The 16,908-nt window shown below is 40.0% G+C and overlaps 6 protein-coding genes across 16 annotated transcripts in view; 3 read left to right on the forward strand and 3 right to left on the reverse strand.

The window, feature by feature from the left end:
- Window positions 1-16,908, forward strand: part of LOC125771824 (uncharacterized) — a 225,059-nt gene that overhangs the window by 189,322 nt on the left and 18,829 nt on the right. The gene's annotated exons all lie outside the window — the stretch shown is intronic.
- LOC125771829 (splicing factor 3A subunit 2-like) overlaps window positions 1-16,908 on the reverse strand; it is a 227,593-nt gene that overhangs the window by 186,090 nt on the left and 24,595 nt on the right. The window lies entirely within an intron of this gene.
- LOC125771839 (DNA-directed RNA polymerases I, II, and III subunit RPABC3) lies at window positions 129-2,289 on the forward strand. Its single transcript, XM_049442921.1, has 3 exons — window positions 129-256; window positions 353-637; window positions 702-2,289. The coding sequence occupies exons 2-3, from the start codon at window positions 427-429 to the stop codon at window positions 941-943; spliced, it is 453 nt and encodes a 150-aa protein (XP_049298878.1). The 5' UTR covers window positions 129-256; window positions 353-426; the 3' UTR covers window positions 944-2,289.
- LOC125771833 (gonadal protein gdl) lies at window positions 1,804-16,547 on the reverse strand. The gene is made up of 6 exons (XM_049442915.1): window positions 15,605-16,547; window positions 15,382-15,542; window positions 14,972-15,316; window positions 5,577-6,033; window positions 4,065-4,482; window positions 1,804-2,288 (listed from the first exon to the last, which is right to left on the reverse strand). Exons 1-3 carry the CDS (start codon window positions 15,745-15,747, stop codon window positions 15,039-15,041), a joined length of 582 nt encoding a protein of 193 aa, XP_049298872.1. The 5' UTR covers window positions 15,748-16,547; the 3' UTR covers window positions 1,804-2,288; window positions 4,065-4,482; window positions 5,577-6,033; window positions 14,972-15,038.
- LOC125771827 (peptide methionine sulfoxide reductase) lies at window positions 8,188-9,845 on the reverse strand. Its single transcript, XM_049442906.1, has 4 exons — window positions 9,714-9,845; window positions 9,435-9,637; window positions 9,090-9,350; window positions 8,188-8,792 (listed from the first exon to the last, which is right to left on the reverse strand). The coding sequence occupies exons 1-4, from the start codon at window positions 9,723-9,725 to the stop codon at window positions 8,558-8,560; spliced, it is 711 nt and encodes a 236-aa protein (XP_049298863.1). The 5' UTR covers window positions 9,726-9,845; the 3' UTR covers window positions 8,188-8,557.
- Window positions 10,279-11,936, forward strand: LOC125771826 (peptide methionine sulfoxide reductase-like). Its single transcript, XM_049442905.1, has 4 exons — window positions 10,279-10,410; window positions 10,487-10,689; window positions 10,774-11,034; window positions 11,332-11,936. Exons 1-4 carry the CDS (start codon window positions 10,399-10,401, stop codon window positions 11,564-11,566), a joined length of 711 nt encoding a protein of 236 aa, XP_049298862.1. The 5' UTR covers window positions 10,279-10,398; the 3' UTR covers window positions 11,567-11,936.

Raw genomic sequence — 16,908 nt, forward strand, 5'->3', positions numbered from 1 at the left:
GTAGAAAAATATGGATAATTTGAAAAATATTAGTTCTTGCGTATTTACAGAAATGGGAAGGAAAAAATAAAACATCTGAAAACATCCACGAAAAGATTTGTCTGCCGCGGATTACGAGAGGACCACCTTAAAGCTAATAAACCTCGTATGAGCGGAATTGTCAAATTGTCAAAACAGGCTGCAAACAAACAAACGAGTGCCGCTACAAACAAGGGTTTGGGAGTAAAATTTATCATTTAGATCGAAATTACCGACTGTAAGCAACAGTTTAACGATTTTCTGAATGAAACTGTCATTCAGTTTCATCCATTGCTTTCTATATCGTGGAAGTTAATACCTGATTTGCTTCTAGTTTGTAGGAGAAACATTGCCAAGCAGATCATCATAACCTCAAGATTGAAAGGACGCGCACATTTCGCCTGAAACATGTCTGGAATACTTTTCGAAGACATCTTCAACGTTAAAGACATGGATCCGGAAGGGAAAAAATTTGACCGAGTCAGTCGTCTGCACTGTGAATCAGAATCATTCAAAATGGATCTTATACTGGACATCAACTCTTGGATTTATCCATTTGAATTGGGGGACAAATTTCGCTTGGTGCTAGCGACCACACTGCACGAAGATGGCACGGCAGGTAAGTTTGTTATTATAAATTGGATAGTAAAAAAAAACTCTTACCCGTGTTTTCTCCGGTACAGCAAGCATGGAGTACAATGCAGCGGAAATAGAGGGATCTCGTGCGGACAGTTTCGAATACGTAATGTTCGGGAAGGTGTACAGGATCGAGGGAGATGATTCACAGACCGAATCCTCCAATAGGTTGTCTGCCTACGTTTCGTTCGGTGGTCTATTAATGCGATTACAAGGAGATGCAAACAATCTGCATGGTTTCGAGATTGACCAGTACATGTTTCTGTTGATGAAGAAGCTGGCGTTTTAGGTTGCATTCGTACCTATGGTTCCATTTGATTGTGTCGAATAAATTGTATATTCTTCTACCCGGGACGTGTAATGCGGACTATTATTGTGGTAAAATTTTCGATAGCCGAATCCATAAATATATGTTAGGTGCCACGCTTGTCATCATCAGCAGAACGACAAGAAACGAAGAAAGCATGCTGAAATCAATTGGGAGCGGATATATGAAACTATACAGGAATATGAACAGACCACTTACCACAACCAAGAAACACTTCGAATTTCGGAACTTTGAGAAGAATCCATCTGTGGCTAAGCAAAAGCTTTTACGATTGCAGAGCATGCTCTGAATGAGTGTTGTGTTTCTACCAAACAAACACTTCACATAATCAACTAAGAAGGCGATCAGCGATTTCAATATGTGAAGAAAGATTTATCTTTTATTTTCATTTTGCACATAAAACGCATTAAAATCACGAACATGAGCATCCAGAAAGATACTACGAAAGTTAATCAACCGAAATAACCACAACACCATCTCCACGCCGATTGTCGCGTCGCAAATGATCATCACGAAAACGAACATTTTTCTGAAAGTTGATACCAAGAGAACATACTAGGCAAGAGGTAACACTAATCCTGGTGCGCATCCGTTTGCATACCTTTCGGCTAATTAAATGAAAACGTAGTACGCTATAAAAATTAATATTTGACAATAGGTGGCGCTAAAAGCAGTACAGTATGTTTCTGTCAAATCTCACACATTTCCGGCAAACCGAATACATTTCCGCATTGGGTCGGAACAAGTGCCGCCCTTTAAACGTACCGTTGTAGCAATGCGGCCAGACCGTTCTTTATGAATAAAACAAAAGTACCGTTGAGTTATTTTCGTGAGCGCAGCTTTTATTTTCTCACAAAAGACGTATTTATTTTATGTATTTGAAATAGGTATCATCGTTAAAAGACGTTATAAAAAGCGAATGAATAAATTAGCACACCGCGGAGATTAATTCCAGATCCATATACTTAATGTGATGCTACCCTCGAGGTAGACATGTGTCAGGCTTTTTTCCAGATCAGGTCAGATTCGTCTGTTTGTAAAAATTGGAGCAAGTAGTCCGATTCCCCTTCGCTGGCACGTATTTGGTTATTGGTGGTGTTGTATTCCAGGTAGCGGTATCCATCATGCCGTTTGTTTTACAGCTTATCTGAGTATAACTCAATCGTCGCTTAACTTTTTCAAACCATCCTTAATGGAATGCTTAATTTTTGATCCCGTCTCCTTGATTGTATCGGAAGCATCCTCGTCGACTTGAATCACTCCATAATAAATAGCAACGGCAATGGCGATGGCGAAAAGAATACAGCTGCAAGAAGAAAAAAAACAACAAAAAAACGAAACAAATTTAAAGAACTCATATTCCATCCATGACGCATCGTTGCACTCTATAGATCGTTTCCGCATGTTTCTTTGTTCTCTACTAGCCCTATGGGTGTGTGTGCCCGGCTCGTGGGAAATAAAACTAAAACTACCTAGCACCGTGTTGTGATGTTAATTTATGCCCTTTTCCCTTGTGCTACAGCTTTAATCGTGTAATTGTTACTAGTTACAAAAGCGCAACCTATAACGCAGTTTCATCTGTGTGTCCATTACACATTAGTTTTCTCTTTGAAAGAAGACAACGTTATTCGCGATCGTAAAGAGGTTTAACCTTGGTTTGGTACAAACTTTGCAGTAAGTGTAAAGTGTGTTTCAGGGTTTAAGCTACAAGACACGTATTATTTTGACAACAAGAAGATTATAATGAAACAAAAAAAAAAAACAACAGAGAAAACGGAAATGGACAGAAATAACACGGAATAGGGTTGGAGCAGTTTTGCTGCTTTTATATGCACTATTAGCTTTTTTCTAGATTTCCTTTCACCCTCGATTCTTAGGGTGAGTCAATCTTTTAGGCTTAGAATCAATACAGCCATTCAGAATGTCGGACTGTACGCAATGGAAATACACCATAATTTCGACCACAGCACATATCTAATAAAACATATGTACATATTTTTATAATTACCAAACGATTATGGTTCCGCAATGACACATTTCCGAGCCTGATATTCGCACAACTTGCACAACTTTCAAGAAAACACCTCAGAAAACGTCTTTCGATCTCGCTGAACAAATAGCTATTGAGTTTAATGTTTATGCGACCACGATCGCAACTCTCTCATAGACGCGCGCACAACTACATAGATGGCAGTTCACTACTACATAGGTATGCTTTCCACCAGGTACACAGTGGAAACCATCAACATACCTTTTAATCCAATATACATATAACGAAAGAGGGGGTATTCATCCCCCCGGCGTTAGAAACACATTTCCATTTGTTGCGTGTTGCATGAGTTTTCCCCATGCGCAGTGGTCAACAGAGTCACGGCATGGCACGCTTGATAACCTTGTTTGATTTAGTTTTGATTATAATTTCTTTTGCTCTCTTCGTCACGTTTTAGCGATAAGGTATATGGTGGAAAAAATCTTTCATTAACCATGAATAACACTCCGTTTATGTGTTTTAGAGTGAATTTGAGACATATTTCAATCATTCTACGTGCTGACCACTGGCTGACGCGTTAGCACACACACCGAAACAGAGACACCATTCGCATTCCCAAGCTAAATACTGAACAGGTACATGCACAGTGGTTTTTATGTCTCAAACAGCATACTAAATAGGTCCTTAACCGGCGCCCTATTAACCTGTAGATATCCTTGATATTTGAACCCCAGATGAACTATGGTTCTTTATGCCAAGGTTAAGGTCAATGGGCCAAACAAGGTAAAAGCAGGCACCGAAAGCCAGACTAAGATCGCTTGAGGTTGTAATGCCACATAAAAGAAGGCCGATGAAATGTATGAATGTAAAAACATATCCTTAAGAAGCATTGAATTGTCTATAGCAAAAAACTGTTCATGCATTCATAACGGAATACGTTCAAACAACATGCATTGTATTGATTCAGCTGTTTTCTATTCCCAAACGAAAAAATGAGTCACACCGGCACATGTACACCCAACACATTGTACGGAGATCGTCTATTAAGTTAACAAGGTTTCGATGATCGCGATTTAATGTTCTAGGACTTACCACAAAAAAAACGTTGCATGATCCGAACCGCCAATACTGTGAATGTTTCCTGAGCATATTTCATTACGTGTATTGTATTTCTTTTACATCTTGGAAGCTATGTAGCTGTGGCTCCATTTTATATGGCTGGTTGACGCATAGTTGGTAGTAGAGAATCGTGTAGGTAGACGATTAAAGCACTGTTTTTTGTACGACTAATGTTGCTTAATTTTATGTGCCATTGTGTAATGTGGCACACAAAAATATTGTTTTGAGATTCGTTAATGTGATGTAAATGGCTAAGACATTAGTGGCAACAGTATAAAAAAGGCAACGAATTAATCGGACTTCTCCTTAATGCTATCCTTCATGGAATCGCCATTTATGTGAACAAAGTCCGATTCGTTCAGATGAGACGTTCATGTCGTTTTTTCAAGTTCTGTAAAAAAGAGAAATGAATAAAATTATATTATTACTTTATTAGTATTACCGACAGACCATTTCTTGTTTGGGTTGAGTAGATTAATGACAAAATCAAAGGTTTCTTTTTGCCTCACATCTAGCGACAACAACACCATTCTCACTTATCTAATTGGAGTACTGATCATATTTTTTTGAATTTCCTAGAGGGAATTCAACGAGCATAAACGATTGTAACCCTGCATTCCTGGTGTACAGGAAATATAAACAAACAATTATTTCGGCAGCATTTCCAATACCCTCAACAAATCACCTACTCATGCCACCCTCAACACCGAAGGATTTGTCTAGTTGAGAAATGGCAATTTGCTCTGAATGATTCTTCCTTCCAATCTGTATATACCTTCAATTAATCTTCGCATGTGATTGTCTTTCAATATGGTCAAATAAATACAAAAACCGATGGCCGTGGCGATAAAAATAAAGCTGCAAAAACAAACGAATGGAATTAAGAAAAGGTTGTAGAGATAATGATGCTGTTTGTTACCATAGGATGATTTTCGCAAAATGACACATTTTTGATCCTGCTATTCGTATACAATTTGCACAATTTTCAAGCAAATGTTGCAGAAGAGGTCTTGTCTATCTAGTGGAATCTTTTCGGATTTATGCTCTCATGATCGCAGCTCTTTCACAAACGTCGACATACATTCACAACTACATGGACAGTAGTTCACTAATACAAGCTGCCTTACATTCCACACATGCGTTGCGTTTTGCATGAGCTTTTACCCATGCGCAGTGCGGGGAACAGAATCATGTCTTATTTCAACCTACTTTGGCTGTTAACAACAAAAAACATCATTGTTTATGAGATCATATTCAAGTTGTGGTACGATTAACACGCATATCGAAACAGGAACATCCTTGCCATTCCCTTGTTAAATAGTAACAATTCAAAGTTTCAGGACTCCTCTTTTTTAACACGTGACCATGATGTTTGAACTATAGATAACCTAGGTTCTATACCAACGGGCCTTATCGGTGGAGAAGCATTTTAAGAATTGCTCGTAATGTGTAAAATATAGATTGATTTAATCTTATATGACTTACCATAAACGTTGCACGGTGTAATTTGTCCATAGTGTGCATGTTTCCTGAGCATATTTCATTGTCTCCGAACTATTTCTGTTACTTTTGGTAAGCTATGTAATTGTGGCTGCGTTTTGTAGCACAGAGTCGACGAGTAAAGCACTTATTTGTACGGCTAACGTTGCTTACATTTATAGGCCATTGTGTACTGTGGCACATTAAAATATTATTTTGAGATGCATAAATGTGATGTAAATATTTCGGAAATAATTTCAAGCCAAATGGAACGAATTAATTGAACTTGTCCTTAATGCTATCCTTAATGGAATCGCCAGTTTTGTGGACAAAGTCCGTTACGTTCGGAGCTGAATTGTCGAAGTTCAGCAACCCGAAGTAAATTCCCAATGCGACCGCTACAGCCACCAATATGAAGACTGTCAGAAGCGAAATGAATACGCTCATGGCGCATTGGCAGCAGCTGTAAGAAAGAGAGATGGATAAAAATAAATTAGTCATTCATACAAAAGACTGATAAATTAATTTGTTATCATGTTATATGTTACGTTCGCCATCGATAGTTAGTTTGTATCAACATCTCTTTGCTACAGCCGTTCTGCACTCAAATGCAGAGTTTTTCCATAGGATTATTGAAAACAACGAAAACATTAGTCTCATGTACTTCAATACATAAGGGAGCTTTTAATTTAATCGAATGCATCATTATTACGCGATAAGAGATGCTGCGCACAAATGCACAAAACAAACGCATTTTGCTAAACAATTTACTTACCAACATACACATGTTCCAGCAATGCACTTGCACATTTTGTTAATGAATGGGATTTGGGATGCTGTTAGGATAGAAACTCGAAAGTTTTTGCTAATCTAAACGTAATACCAACGTTCTGAAACTTGAGCAGGTCTGTTTTGCTAGGGAAGTTCGAAGAAAGGTAAACAACGATGCAATGGAGACTGACAGTTGACCGAGCAATATGTCAAAACAAAGTCTGTACCGCTAGCTGATGGGATACGAGTTGTCACGCTTAGCTAATACAAACACCCAATTCGGGTGCAAGGGCGTTCAGACGTATCAGACGTTAGAAGAATATCGTAGATGGTGTGCGTGTCTCGATCGGTTATTGGCTGCGTATGAGTATTTGTGCATTTACGGAAACCGGCTAATTTATGCTATGTTCCGGCCTATGTTGGCGAAGGTATAGGAATAAACATAAATGTGAAATTGTTTTTGATTTGTAACATTTTCTTTTGAACTTTAATATAGCTAATCTTCATAAAGATAACAAGGCCAGTAGAACCAAAGTCAGCATTAAGCGCGCTACACAATATATAATTTTAAAAAATTATAAATTTCCTATCATATGAAAGTTCTCGTTTTACCCTTTTCAAAAAGCCAACTTTCACTTCAGTCCGTCCACCGGAACTGGGTGAAATTGGAGCTGGAAAAATAATTTGAATGAAATCCGCCTTCGCTCTCGATTCGCGTGCCCGTTATCATCATCACGAGCAAGGTATTGCCCCGACAGCGACGGGAAGTCTTGAATCACCGCCAAACCTTACGACAAAGACGCACTAGACGCAAGAATGGGAGAAGCAACACGAGCGCAGCAGCAAGACGAACCGCGCCGATAATTACACATGCGCACGAGTTACATGTGGCCCAGCTGAGCGATGATCTTGAACGGCCGCTTGATGCTTTGCAAACATTTTGAAGCGTTCCGAATTTAAGAGTTCACAAATTCTTACGGGAGCGGATACTACATTGTACCCACAGAAAGTATGAAGCATGAAGGATCATAGCAAATGTTCTGTGGGAACGAACTGATGGGGTGTTTTCTACGACGCAATAAGATCGTCGTGAGTGAATAAGCGAAACATTTCTTTTCGTCAATTTTGATTGGCTTTGATTATCTGAAGAATGGTCTCGTCTTCCACTTGCCCAGCCGACTCCCAGTGCCACCCAAAACGGTGCCCAAGTTGTGGTACACACATTCAAACTTCACACTCCGATCGCTCCAACACATACATACCATACGTGCACACTTTTATACGGGCCGACAGACACAAAAGCGCACAGCTGGCACCACCCGAGATAACCTTGCCATCACTTATCGGTCGGAAATTTTGCAAATCATCCTATTTTTCTATCCCGTTTTCATGACGTTCAATTGTGCAATAACGATCATACGATCCTTGAGTATCCTAAAGGATTCTGTCAACTGCTATCATTGGAAGGGCTTCGTAAAAGAAGGCACGTATCGAATTATCAGTGGCAGATAATTAATTTGAAAGAAATCTTTGCTTATGCACATGATCTGTATTCCAGACAAATTGGCTTATTCTCTTGACGTTATTATTTTGAACAGATGCTCGAATTGCACATGTATTTGTAGCAAATTAAATCGAAAACTTTTTCTGAGGTCATCACACCTCAGGTTGAAGGCCAACAAGGGTAGTAATTGCATGGACAAAGGGTTGTGTAGATGTTAAAATAGATCTACAACAGATTGCTGATTATTGTTTGCATGAATGAAGTAAACATATTGCGAATAATCTCATCATAACATTTGGAATTCTGTTTAACAATTTCAATTAATCAAGAAAACGGGAGATGTAATTTTATTAGGAAGCGCACGACTTCAGTATTTTATTGTTTTATCTATTAGCAATGTTTGACATCTTTTGTGCAGATTATCTTATTACTACGAGTGGCGTTAGAACGTAATAGATCCAATACAACACGTTTCACTTGTTATCAGTATAACTATAATTATAACTAACATCACTTGTACAATCGCATCGTGGATCGATTCACCTAATCTATCCGTGTTCCAATTTTTAAACGTAAGAATGATAACGCTTTATGAAACCGTTATCAGCCATCGGCCGTCAGGGAAGAAATCAGCAGAATCTTTTCCCCTCACGGTCGAGAATGCATTATATATGTACATTGTTGCATCACATCCCATCTGTTCCGAAATGCTTCAGCAGAAAATGCCACCACCTTCGTTCTGGATGACGTACTCTCGGACGTATTGAGCTTGATCCTTGCTCAGTCCCAGCAGTTCGGCCTCCTCTTCGAACTGTTTCAATCCAGATACACCGATAAGGTAACCATTCAAACGAGCGGCCACATGCGACGTGTGCAGCAATTCCTGTGTCAGCCCGATACCCTTCGCCAGATCGCTATGACCCTGTAGGCGGTACTTTTGGTGGTAGCTGAAGGAAGAAAGGGTAGAGCAGAGGCGTGTAACATAAATATCTTGTGGCGTGGGGATTGCAAATAAAACAAGGGTAACATCGCATCTAAATTTCTTCTTCTAATGCATGCCAATGAAAGCGCATCTGCCGTAGTGTTGGTGATTTCACGCATCGAATGCCGAACGCAACTTGTTTAATGTTGGTGCGGGTTTCCGCACCGTCGCCATAGAAACCGCGCTGGCACTGAACTTGTGAGCCCCAACTGTGTGGCCCTGAAAGTTTAATGGTCTTTCGCAGTCCGCCAATGATACTCACTTTTCGGCTGGATAGAAGGGACCTGCTCGTGCAATTTCGGTGATGATCTGCTCCGGCGCGCGCTTAATCTGCTCTTGTGTTCGGCTTTCCTCTGCTATCTGGCGTTGCTCCTCGGTGTGGTACAGAATCAGCGACATGTACTGGCGCTTCATGCGAGTTGTCAAACCGTACTCGTGATTGTTCCAAAACAAATCCAGCAGATCGTTGAAGCTGATCTTTTCCGGATCATAATCAATCTCGATGACTTCCGTGTGATCTCCCCTGTTTCCGGAGAACATGCGTAAAACACTCATTAACACTGTCGAAGGAACATGAATTCTACATTACTCTACAGATGATACCTACATTTTCTTATAGGCTGGAGACTCGGTAGTGCCTCCCGCATAGCCGACACGTGTGCGCAGAACACCTTTGGTGGCTCCGAAGAGAGAGTCGCATCCCCAGAAGCAGCCCATGCCGAAGGTGGCCTTTTCGAAAGGAGTGTCTATCTGATGCAACGGTTGTTGCGGAATGTTCTCCAGATGCTCGGCCTGATCGTTGGCGTGTTTCTGTAGGAGATCAGAATTGGGTTAATAGGGAAAATGTTTCAAGGTGGTACGGAGAGTTTAATTTGATTCCTCTTACCGTAGCTACCATGTTGTGTGTTTTAGTAAAGAAGATCTCCCTGTATAGAAATGTGTGCCAAAGGTACGTTCGCTACAAGCTGTGAGATGTTTGTGATGCCTTCGTTTCTCGCGACGGAGATTTATATATGTGGCGCTCCGCTGCGTCTAGTGCAAAAACAAACCGGTCTGCTTGCAATACTCACACAACATAGTGCTGTGAACAATTTTAGAGCAGCATCGGAATTATGTGTATGCGTGTATCGGAATTGGTATGTCTGAAGTATGATTGACAGTCTATTGACCATTAACTTGCAAATAGATTTGGGATTAGATAACAAATAAACATGGATTATAATTTAATGGACAGGGATTATTTTAAAACTGAAGCACATTCGCAACGTTTGCTGATGCTAAGTTACAAAAGCATAGAAATAGTACGCATACATTCATAAGCAAAGTAATGCTGCTATAATAAGACAAGATCGTGTAGCTACACGACACGACCTTATCGCGATACTGAACATTATGCTGTGTGAGTATTGCAAGCAGACCGGTTTGTTTTTGCACTAGACCCAGCAGAGCGCCACATATATAAATCTCCGTCGCGAGAAACGAAGGCATCACAAACATCTCACAGCTTGTAGCGAACGTACCTTTGGCACACATTTCTATACAGGGAGATCTTCTTTACTAAAACACACAACATGGTAGCTACGGTAAGAGGAATCAAATTAAACTCTCCGTACCACCTTGAAACATTTTCCCTATTAACCCAATTCTGATCTCCTACAGAAACACGCCAACGATCAGGCCGAGCATCTGGAGAACATTCCGCAACAACCGTTGCATCAGATAGACACTCCTTTCGAAAAGGCCACCTTCGGCATGGGCTGCTTCTGGGGATGCGACTCTCTCTTCGGAGCCACCAAAGGTGTTCTGCGCACACGTGTCGGCTATGCGGGAGGCACTACCGAGTCTCCAGCCTATAAGAAAATGTAGGTATCATCTGTAGAGTAATGTAGAATTCATGTTCCTTCGACAGTGTTAATGAGTGTTTTACGCATGTTCTCCGGAAACAGGGGAGATCACACGGAAGTCATCGAGATTGATTATGATCCGGAAAAGATCAGCTTCAACGATCTGCTGGATTTGTTTTGGAACAATCACGAGTACGGTTTGACAACTCGCATGAAGCGCCAGTACATGTCGCTGATTCTGTACCACACCGAGGAGCAACGCCAGATAGCAGAGGAAAGCCGAACACAAGAGCAGATTAAGCGCGCGCCGGAGCAGATCATCACCGAAATTGCACGAGCAGGTCCCTTCTATCCAGCCGAAAAGTGAGTATCATTGGCGGACTGCGAAAGACCATTAAACTTTCAGGGCCACACAGTTGGGGCTCACAAGTTCAGTGCCAGCGCGGTTTCTATGGCGACGGTGCGGAAACCCGCACCAACATTAAACAAGTTGCGTTCGGCATTCGATGCGTGAAATCACCAACACTACGGCAGATGCGCTTTCATTGGCATGCATTAGAAGAAGAAATTTAGATGCGATGTTACCCTTGTTTTATTTGCAATCCCCACGCCACAAGATATTTATGTTACACGCCTCTGCTCTACCCTTTCTTCCTTCAGCTACCACCAAAAGTACCGCCTACAGGGTCATAGCGATCTGGCGAAGGGTATCGGGCTGACACAGGAATTGCTGCACACGTCGCATGTGGCCGCTCGTTTGAATGGTTACCTTATCGGTGTATCTGGATTGAAACAGTTCGAAGAGGAGGCCGAACTGCTGGGACTGAGCAAGGATCAAGCTCAATACGTCCGAGAGTACGTCATCCAGAACGAAGGTGGTGGCATTTTCTGCTGAAGCATTTCGGAACAGATGGGATGTGATGCAACAATGTACATATATAATGCATTCTCGACCGTGAGGGGAAAAGATTCTGCTGATTTCTTCCCTGACGGCCGATGGCTGATAACGGTTTCATAAAGCGTTATCATTCTTACGTTTAAAAATTGGAACACGGATAGATTAGGTGAATCGATCCACGATGCGATTGTACAAGTGATGTTAGTTATAATTATAGTTATACTGATAACAAGTGAAACGTGTTGTATTGGATCTATTACGTTCTAACGCCACTCGTAGTAATAAGATAATCTGCACAAAAGATGTCAAACATTGCTAATAGATAAAACAATAAAATACTGAAGTCGTGCGCTTCCTAATAAAATTACATCTCCCGTTTTCTTGATTAATTGAAATTGTTAAACAGAATTCCAAATGTTATGATGAGATTATTCGCAATATGTTTACTTCATTCATGCAAACAATAATCAGCAATCTGTTGTAGATCTATTTTAACATCTACACAACCCTTTGTCCATGCAATTACTACCCTTGTTGGCCTTCAACCTGAGGTGTGATGACCTCAGAAAAAGTTTTCGATTTAATTTGCTACAAATACATGTGCAATTCGAGCATCTGTTCAAAATAATAACGTCAAGAGAATAAGCCAATTTGTCTGGAATACAGATCATGTGCATAAGCAAAGATTTCTTTCAAATTAATTATCTGCCACTGATAATTCGATACGTGCCTTCTTTTACGAAGCCCTTCCAATGATAGCAGTTGACAGAATCCTTTAGGATACTCAAGGATCGTATGATCGTTATTGCACAATTGAACGTCATGAAAATGGGATAGAAAAATAGGATGATTTGCAAAATTTCCGACCGATAAGTGATGGCAAGGTTATCTCGGGTGGTGCCAGCTGTGCGCTTTTGTGTCTGTCGGCCCGTATAAAAGTGTGCACGTATGGTATGTATGTGTTGGAGCGATCGGAGTGTGAAGTTTGGATGTGTGTACCACAACTTGGGCACCGTTTTGGGTGGCACTGGGAGTCGGCTGGGCAAGTGGAAGACGAGACCATTCTTCAGATAATCAAAGCCAATCAAAATTGACGAAAAGAAATGTTTCGCTTATTCACTCACGACGATCTTATTGCGTCGTAGAAAACACCCCATCAGTTCGTTCCCACAGAACATTTGCTATGATCCTTCATGCTTCATACTTTCTGTGGGTACAATGTAGTATCCGCTCCCGTAAGAATTTGTGAACTCTTAAATTCGGAACGCTTCAAAATGTTTGCAAAGCATCAAGCGGCCGTTCAAGATCGTCGCTCAGCTGGGCCACATGTAACTCGTGCGCATGTGTAATTATCGGCGCGGTTCGTCTTGCTGCTGCGCTCGTGTTGCTTCTCCCATTCTTGCGTCTAGTGCGTCTTTGTCGTAAGGTTTGGCGGTGATTCAAGACTTCCCGTCGCTGTCGGGGCAATACCTTGCTCGTGATGATGATAACGGGCACGCGAATCGACAGCGAAGGCGGATTTCATTCAAACTATTTTTCCAGATCCAATTTCACCCAGTTCCGGTGGACGGACTGAAGTGAAAGTTGGCTTTTTGGAAAGGGTAAAACGAGAACTTTCTTTTGATGTAATTTAGAACCAATTTGAATATATCTCTCTTCTTGGCTTAACGACCCCTAAGGTCACGACGGTCATTTCTGACTTACTAGACTTTTTTTTATCACGTAGCAGGGAAGCCAGTCCTTGCTACGGTTTCAATCCAGATGGGGATTGAAACCCGGTCCTGTCGTGTGAAACCGGTGCCATTTATCATATACACTACCGACACATACCCACTACTTATATTAAATGAAATATAAATCAGAAATTAAACCCAAATTGTCCGTAAGCCAGATTGATGCGTTCGTGAGAATAATTTTCTAGTTATATTTTACATGGTTTTATAAATGACACATAACCCTTAACGGTAGATCACTAACCTCACGTTATAATTATATGGAGTGTGGCACTGGAGGAGTAATATTATGTAGTATAAAGATATATTATATAGAATCAGTAGTTATCTACACATTTTGATCAAGTTAACCGGTGAGCAACGTTTCGAACGTAATGCTAATTGATAAACAATTGCGCATTTATGTTTATTCCGGCGCCTTTACCAACACGTGACGGAACTTAGCATAAATTAGCCGGTAGTCTTACAACTACTCATAAGCGGCCACTGGCAGAACTAGTACAGCATGGTATGTAATCGATGTTCACCACCTACACGATGGTTTTCATCGAGACACGCACACCAGTCATGATATTTTTCTAACCCCGTCACTAAACGCTTAGCAATTGTCGCTAAGAAAAAAAATCTCATCTCGTGGACATTTTCTGAAAAAATTCTAAAAACTTGAAAAAATTCTAAGGCTATAGCCTTAGCTTTTTTTGAGTAATTTTGCAAAAAAAATTAAATTGATTTATTTTAATGCCAATTGGTTCAAATAAGTTTCTATTCACTTAAATAATGATTTAAACAAAAAAAAAAATAAAAAATAATAAAAAATTTAAAAAATTCCAAATTTTTTAAAATTTCCTAAGGCTCATTTTTGCACCAACTTTTGCCTATAACTCGGTCGGTATCCAACGGATCGCCAATCTTTAACCTGTGGTCGATAGATGGCACCAATGGCTACATTTTCTTCTTGGACGGTCATACCCTCAGATGTCTGTGCCAGAAGTTATTCGAGGAACCAAGTTCCTTACCCTGTTTGAGAAAATGTAAAATTTTCCTCATTTTTGCACCAACTTTTGCCTATAACTCGGTCGGTATCCAACGGATCGCCAATCTTTAACCTGTGGTCGATAGATGGCAATGATGGCTACATTTTCTTCTTGGACGGCCATGCCCTCAGATGTCTGTGCCAGAAGTTATTCGAGGAACCAAGTTCCTTACCCCGTTTGAGAAAATGTAAAATTTTCTTCATTTTTGAGTAATTTAGCAAAATTGAAAAATGTGATATATTTTAATGGGAATTTGTTGCAATAAGTTTCTTTTCACTTAAATAGTGCTTTAAATTAAAAAAAAAGTAAAAAATCATAAAAAAAATTTTAAAAAATTTTCAACTCCAAAATTTCATAAGGGGTACCCCTTGCCATTTTTTTGAGAAATTTTGCAAAAAAATTTAAATTGATTTATTTTAATGCCAATTGGTTGCAATGAGTTTCTTTTCACTCGAATAATGCTTAAAATAAAAAAAGAATGAAAAATAATAAAACAAATCTAAAAACTTCAAAATTTCCTAAGTTTGCAAACGCGACAATTGCTAAGCTTGTAGTGAGGGGTTAACGTCTGATAGATTCCCTTGCGCCCTTATTGGGTGGGTGTACTAGCTAAACATAACGTACGTTACTCTTACCTGTTGTTTTCAGATGCTTTGGTGGTTTGCTTAATTTCAGCAACAATTATTCAGGTTCTTCCGAATGCTATTTGTTGGATTCGAATTTAATCCTGCTTAGTCGAAGAATAAAGTCCAATAAGTACATCTGGATTTTAATCTCCTTCGGATTGTCCGTTACATAGAATCCGGGCACTCCAGCCTTCTCAAGGGTAGATTGTTGATCTTTCACTTTCTGATCTAAATGGAGCACTAGTTTCATATCGGTTTCTTTCATATTTTTCCCGTGTTTAATTTTCATCAGTGCGATAATGTGCTCCAGTTCTTCGGGATCCTGTATTTTAGTCTCCCATTGTTTTACCTCCACTGAAATGAAGGGAATAAAAGTGATTTTAAAATTGAAACCCCCTTGAAACCTCATATTAACTTACGCTGATGATCATTCTCTACTTTCTCTCGCACTTGCATCAAATGGGCCTCGGTTACGTGCTGAATCTCCATCAGTCCTTTGACAATTTCAAATATTGTGTCGTTCAGCAAGGAATTTGCCAGGCCAGCTAACAAGTCGTACGATATTCTCATCTGATACTGCCTAGCAAAGGAATGTTTCATTAGGCATTGCAGGTGACTGAACATATTATAGAATATACTTACTCTGGCAGATCATTGTGCATTTTCTTAAGATGCTCCAGCAAAAAATAAAGTTTTCTTTGAAGATATTCTTGATTGCTAAATGGATCCACTAGGTTGCCGGCCGGTATTTCTGAATTTGTCTCCACGATTGGTGCATTTTCCATCCTTTCGATGTTTTCAATGTTTACAAATGCAGACAAATCTAAACAAGCTGGGCTGACAGAGCACAACGGTTAATCCAACGGTCAAATATTCCTAACCCAACTAACAAAGCGAGCGTGTAGAGCTGAAGGAATTCAAAAGAAAAACTTTCATTAGTCGGGTATCGTTTCGTCTGCTTTCCATAATATGCTACAGAGACATTAGCCCATTAATTTCCTAATGGTTATATCGCATATCCTTAGACTGACCTTCCGAGAGCTATAATACAAATTAAGTACGCCTGTTGTTTATGCCTACAACTTTGCCGTACCTGTTATTCGAATGGGTATAAAATGGTACCATTATATTTTGAAAAAACAGCCTGCTTGTACTAACTGTTAGGTACTTTCCTGTCTGTACCGAGTTTTATGATCCAAGGGTATAATTCCATGGCGCTAGGTACATAAAACCTTTGTCAATTCCCTTTTGTTACAAATATTATTTATATGCAAGGATGTACCTGCTAATAGCTTCTCCTGCAACGGATATGCATTTAAAGATCTTTTAAATTTGGTATTCTTAGGTTATTTTCAATTGAAATTTGACCGCTTTCTTCAGTAGATAAAATCAACCAAACGGGAACGGACGGATCAGAGATAGTATGGAGTTGGTAGAGTGGATAAGTGCAATCATTGTAACTATAGTGATTAAAATTTCTTGGACCTTACGACAAACTATGGTATCCCTATACGAGCATCGGTCTGACAATGAGCATCCATCGTATTTCATCGGGGAAGAACTAGTAGAACACGAGAATGAACGTTTAGAGCAATCACAGGAAAGAGAAACAGAAAATGGTCACCGTGCTGTGTTTATAACATCGACTCCAGTGTTGGTTAGTGGTTCTGGCAACATGCATGCTGTTACAATGGAACCGAGCAATTGCTCTGCTATCTTCGAATTGGACCAAGAGTTAGATGAAGTGGAATATCGGAAAACAACCATAAAAACTCGAAAAAGTTATGAAGTAGATCACCATTTGCTAGGTCAGTTCGATCATATACGTATTCCAAAAGAGCCTGTGCAGCTATCACCAGAAACGATGAAGAAATATCGACACATCTACAATAAACAGCCAACTAATCAGAGAAAACAGTTACGGATTTGAGAAAAAAAAACAGAGG

The sequence above is a fragment of the Anopheles funestus genome, chromosome 3RL, assembly GCF_943734845.2.
Source record: "Anopheles funestus chromosome 3RL, idAnoFuneDA-416_04, whole genome shotgun sequence".
In the NCBI taxonomy this organism is placed as follows: domain Eukaryota; kingdom Metazoa; phylum Arthropoda; class Insecta; order Diptera; family Culicidae; genus Anopheles; species Anopheles funestus.

What these genes read in the sequence shown, in the direction of transcription:
- LOC125771827 (XM_049442906.1), bottom strand. An exon ending in TCTCCAGCCTATAAGAAAAT is followed by an intron (nt 9,351 to 9,434) that starts GTAGGTATCATC and finishes CTCCGGAAACAG; the next exon opens with GGGAGATCACACGGAAGTCA. An exon ending in CCCTTCTATCCAGCCGAAAA is followed by an intron (nt 8,793 to 9,089) that starts GTGAGTATCATT and finishes TTCTTCCTTCAG; the next exon opens with CTACCACCAAAAGTACCGCC.
- LOC125771833 (XM_049442915.1), bottom strand. Translation starts at nt 15,747, where the DNA reads ATGGAAAATGCACCAATCGTGGAGACAAATTCAGAAATACCGGCCGGC. An exon ending in ATGCACAATGATCTGCCAGA is followed by an intron (nt 15,543 to 15,604) that starts GTAAGTATATTC and finishes TTCCTTTGCTAG; the next exon opens with GCAGTATCAGATGAGAATAT. An exon ending in AGTAGAGAATGATCATCAGC is followed by an intron (nt 15,317 to 15,381) that starts GTAAGTTAATAT and finishes CCTTCATTTCAG; the next exon opens with TGGAGGTAAAACAATGGGAG.
- LOC125771826 (XM_049442905.1), top strand. An exon ending in TCTCCAGCCTATAAGAAAAT is followed by an intron (nt 10,690 to 10,773) that starts GTAGGTATCATC and finishes CTCCGGAAACAG; the next exon opens with GGGAGATCACACGGAAGTCA. An exon ending in CCCTTCTATCCAGCCGAAAA is followed by an intron (nt 11,035 to 11,331) that starts GTGAGTATCATT and finishes TTCTTCCTTCAG; the next exon opens with CTACCACCAAAAGTACCGCC.
- LOC125771839 (XM_049442921.1), top strand. Translation starts at nt 427, where the DNA reads ATGTCTGGAATACTTTTCGAAGACATCTTCAACGTTAAAGACATGGAT. An exon ending in GCACGAAGATGGCACGGCAG is followed by an intron (nt 638 to 701) that starts GTAAGTTTGTTA and finishes TCTCCGGTACAG; the next exon opens with CAAGCATGGAGTACAATGCA.